Genomic DNA, 4,611 nt, shown 5'->3' with positions numbered 1-4,611 from the left:
ACAGTGACTTGTCCAGCAGGGTTGGGGGGCTGGGGTAGGTAGCGGCTGGACGGGTAGGATGGAAGGCTTACAATTTTATGATCATACAAGTCTATCCACTAGAAACTGGCACAGCCAATGTAAAACTTTTGTCTATGTACAAGTTCTAAATGTTTCTTCCTAAAGCTAAATAGAACCTGGACTCAGGATCCTACTTGTAGAAAACCCAGTCCGCAAGCACCACAGGCCTGGGTCCTGGTCTCCAGGAGCTGGGGGTGGGAAGAGGACAGAGCCTCTACTTACTTATAGAAGCTGGGACTCTTCACCACTCCCAGTTTGGTGGCGAGCCCAAATGGGTCCATGCTATCTGTTTTCAGGGGCAAAGCAAACAAATCGGGCTTCAAGTGGTCCTGGATTTCATCGGGCTCTGTGGGGATGGTGGACAGCATGGGAAGGAAGTGAGACAGCGGCAGGAAACCCCTGCCTTTGAACAGCTGCCGCTGCCTGGCGCTGCTCAGGGACACCGGGAGGTGGTGTTTCTTGGACCAGTACACGTTGTAGCCGTCCGGACGGATTTCCTCCTCAAAGGCACAGTCCTCAGCTGAGTACTGACTCTGCAGAGCAAAGAGGCAGCTTGTGAGCATCAGTGGGTGCCCACCAGGTGCGACACCGGCAGAAGCAGTGGAGAGACCAGAGCCAGGTGAGCGTGTGTGCTACATACCGCCACTTGGGTCCACACCACGAGCTGCGCGCGCGCGTGTGTGTGTGTGTGTGTGTGTACAGAGTTAAAGGTTATATAAAGCTTATAAACTATGAAGGTGTATAAAGCACATATTTTTATATATATATATGCTTATATGTATCTAGTATAATGTATATATACTTATATAAAGTATAGAGCATGTGTTATATTAATATACTCATTAACCATATTACTTTTATTAATATATAAATATAATTATAATATTAAGTGCGTGTTAATATAACACTAAACACATATACTAAACATATACTTTATATATAAATATATAGGTACTTATGTATATTCAGTATAAGGTTATATAACATATACGAAGTAGAAACCTTTTGGTTATATTAATATACTCATTAAACATACATCACATTGTATTAATAGGTAAATATTTAATCAATTATATCATATTAAATACATGTTAAATATAACATTAAACCTATATACTAAACATATATTATACATATATGTGTACCTTATATACCTTTATACTTTGTAACCTTCAACTCTCCACACACACTTCATGTGTTTTATGTATATTCTCAATATCTATATATACCTTACATAGATCCTTTATATTTTTCACTAACTCATGTCACTGTTTAAACTTAGTCTTGTTCTGAGCAACACCCATAAAATCACGGCCACGATAGGCACATATGCTTCCCTTCCCCTTACACTGACTATGTAATTATTGCCATGAAAAAGTCCCTTGTATTCCACTGGCACGTTGGGAGACATTGCTAAGCTAGGTTATCCTTTTTGGATCAGTCTTTTAATTAAGAATCAGGAGTAATCCAATCCGGGGCCCAGATGAAAGAACCTATTCCCCATTTAGGCCCAAATGACTGCGGTTCTGAGCCTTTTTGTCTGGTGCCCTGGTAAGAGAAACCTCAGCCCCTCTGGCTCCTTTATTCAGTAGCTGGGGCCCTCCAGGCAGCCTGCCAGGATCGGGGAGATAAAGGCAGCCCCCTCCCCCCAGGCCAGGAAGAAGCCGCCACCCCGTGGGTGGCCAGAAGGACCGGAAAGCAGTCTCTGGTTCCAGAACAGAGAATGAGCAAGTCGTCTCCCAAACTGGAGAAGCTCATTACGTCCAGGGGACACAGAGGACAGCCAAAGGCGGGGAGCCAGGAGGGCTGGGCCATAAACTACGCTGGGAGGCACCCAGTCTCATTTCTGCCCAAGCCTACAAAGGTCACTGAACTGCAGGTGGGTGAGCGCTGTGCTTAGATAAGGCCCTGATAAGGCCTGCATCTCATGAAGCAACCCGTGCAGGGATAAGGCCACCAGACTGCCGGAGAAATGCAAATTGGGAAACAAGGGAATTAAAACCAAATGGAGCGGGTACTTCACTCTGCTGGTTCTTTGGGAGAAATTAGCATCTCATTTGCCATAGAGAAAATGAAATGATTTCGAGTTTCTAGAAGAATGTGGAATTTGTTTAACAAAAAAAAATCCTCAAGTTTTGCTAAATCGTGACCACGGGATGCAGAGGCAGAACAGGCTTTTACGTGAGGAGACCCTCACCCCCCAGTTTGGACTAGAATGGTGGGTTAGACCCATCGGCCCCTGCCGGCGCTCCCTCCACTGGCGCCCTCACCCCACCCCCATGAGTAAACGTCACAAAAGTGGCAACTGCGGGTTTGGAGTGGCTTTGGGTATCAGCTTTCTTTGCCTCCATTCTTGTCCTTTCACGCAGGACTGCCATAAAGCCTGCAACAGGCAGGTTCATTTATCTATGGATAAACAATAAAAGGGCACCAGAACCACAAAATTTGGGGACACAAAGATTTGCGCTGCGGAAAGGCGGGCATCTGCACCCATCTTTTCTGGATGGTGGGGCATCCCTTGAGGAGCGGTCCCCTCCCTACCCCCTGGCCCCTGCCCCTCCATCCCAGCCCCCGACGCAGCGGGGCTGCATTGAGGCCCCGCGCCAGGCCGGGACCTCACACAGCCTCCTCTGCGAGCCCGGGGGCGCGGGCTCCCTTTGAACTCTCCGCCTTTGTTCCGGCGACCAGAGACACGGCATCTGCTCACTTCCTGCCCTGAGACCTCTGTGGTTACCTGGGCCTTCCCAGCCTGCCCCCCGCCACCCAAAAAAGCCTTTGCAGTTCAGGTGAGCCCGACAAGAGGATGAGCACGGCCACTGCAATATTACCCTAACACGGCTGCAAAAATCAGTTTTTCTAGTGGATAAAAATTCAATGTAAAAAAACTCTTCAATCCCAAGTGCGGTTTTTCTTCTGACTTATTTGAAGGTTGACTTAAAAAAAAAAAAAACCCAAGTTGTGGATATACCCTTCTTTCTTTCCTCCCCACCCCCTTCTTTTAAAATACCGCAGGGAGAGGGGGAGGGGGGCCGAGCACCACACAGGCACAGGCAGAATCGGAAAAGGCCCGAGGGGGGCTTTCCCCGTTTAACGTCAAAGAGCCGAGAAATGGGTTTCCTTAGTCCGACTGGACCCGCTTTTGGTTCAAGTGGAAATGCAAAGGCGGGTCTCAAGCATTCTCCGGCCATAAACTTCCATATTTAGAAAGTCGGACATTAGCTTAGTCCGGCCCTTGCAGCCTTCCCCTCCGAGCTCCATGGGGACCCCGGCGGAGGACGCAAGGAAACCCTGTCTCTGATCCAGCGCGCCCCCCTCGCCCGCAGGCCCGCGCCCCAGCGCGTCCTGCCGGGTGGAGACACCTACCAGCCCTTGCATTTTGCCGTCGGCGCCCATGCAGAGGTACAGGACGCTGCGCTCGCCCTTGATGGCCACGGTACTCAGAGCGACTGCCCTGATCTCCATCAAACCTGGGCGGGAAGACAGCAGAAAACTGCAGCCGGAGCCCGCGGGGCCCACAACACGTGGAAATGGTTGGTGGGTGCGCGGGCCCGTGCCCCCCCATCCCCCAGTTCCTCTCGATGTCTGGGGGCCCGGGGAGGGAGTAGAATGCCGAGGTGCCAAGACCTGGGGTTCCCGGGAGTGGTGGTGGGGTCCGCAGGAGCCGAAGGGGGGAAGGGGAGGGTAACGCGTGGGTGCAGTAGGTCCAGGCACCCATTCCCCCCTCCGCCAGCTCCTCCCGCTGTCGGGGGGGTCCGGGGAGGGAGTGGAACGCCGGAGTGCCAAGACCTGGAGTTCCCGGGAGTGGGGAGCTCGCGGGAGCCGAAGGAGGTAAAGGGAAGAAGGGAGGATGTGACGGGTGGGGGACCCGGCGGGCACTCACTGTGCGCGCTCTGAACCGGCGCGCAGTCCACGGCGCCGTCTGAGTGGATGCGCAGGAAGCAGCTGGAGAGGCCCTGGGGACCCGCGGTGTACAGGTGCCGCAGGCGGACGGACTCGCCCCAGCCGTAGTGCACGTGCGGCCCGGCATCCGAGAAGGCTAGGGGGCGCCCGGCTGCAGCCAGCCAGAGGCCGGCCAGGACCAGGGCGCGGGCCACGGCGCACCGGCTCGGAGCGCTCCGCATGGCACCTCCCTCGGGCTCGGGGCTCTGGGCGCAGAGCGGGCGGTGAGGGTGCGGGAGGCTGGGCGGCAGCCGGGAGGGCCTGCGGAGCGGAGCGTGCGGAGGCGGGGTGGCCGCTGCCCTCGAGACAGGAGGCAGCCGTGTGCACCGGGCACCTGGGCGTTCGGCTCTCCAGCTCCGACGGCGCGGCGGCTCGAGGCCTGCGACCTTATATAGAGCGTCTCACCCGCGACACCGAGCATTTCTTATCGGGATTGCATCAGCCCTCCGCCCCCCACACACACCCACTCACACCCCGCCCCCGACTCAGCCTCTCCCTGGGCCCCGCCCGGGTGACCCCGCCCAGGCCGCCCAGATCTGGAGGAGGAGGAGGCCCGGCTTCGCCGGAGACTTGGGGGGAGCTCCTACCCGCGGCGCGGGGGCGAGGCCTGCG

General features: G+C 54.5%; 1 protein-coding gene across 1 annotated transcript; it reads right to left on the bottom strand.

The window, feature by feature from the left end:
* Positions 1-278: 278 nt before the first annotated feature.
* Positions 279-4,303, bottom strand: FGF19 (fibroblast growth factor 19; the record flags this gene model as incomplete). The annotated part of the gene is made up of 3 exons (XM_079930370.1): positions 3,941-4,303; positions 3,424-3,527; positions 279-593 (listed from the first exon to the last, which is right to left on the bottom strand). Exons 1-3 carry the CDS (start codon positions 4,179-4,181, stop codon positions 279-281), a joined length of 660 nt encoding a protein of 219 aa, XP_079786496.1. The 5' UTR covers positions 4,182-4,303.
* Between the last annotated feature and the right edge of the window lie 308 nt (positions 4,304-4,611).

Source organism: Stenella coeruleoalba (genome assembly GCF_951394435.1).
Source record: "Stenella coeruleoalba genome assembly, chromosome: 8".
Lineage (NCBI taxonomy): Eukaryota > Metazoa > Chordata > Mammalia > Artiodactyla > Delphinidae > Stenella > Stenella coeruleoalba.
This window is presented reverse-complemented; position numbering and strand designations above follow the sequence as displayed.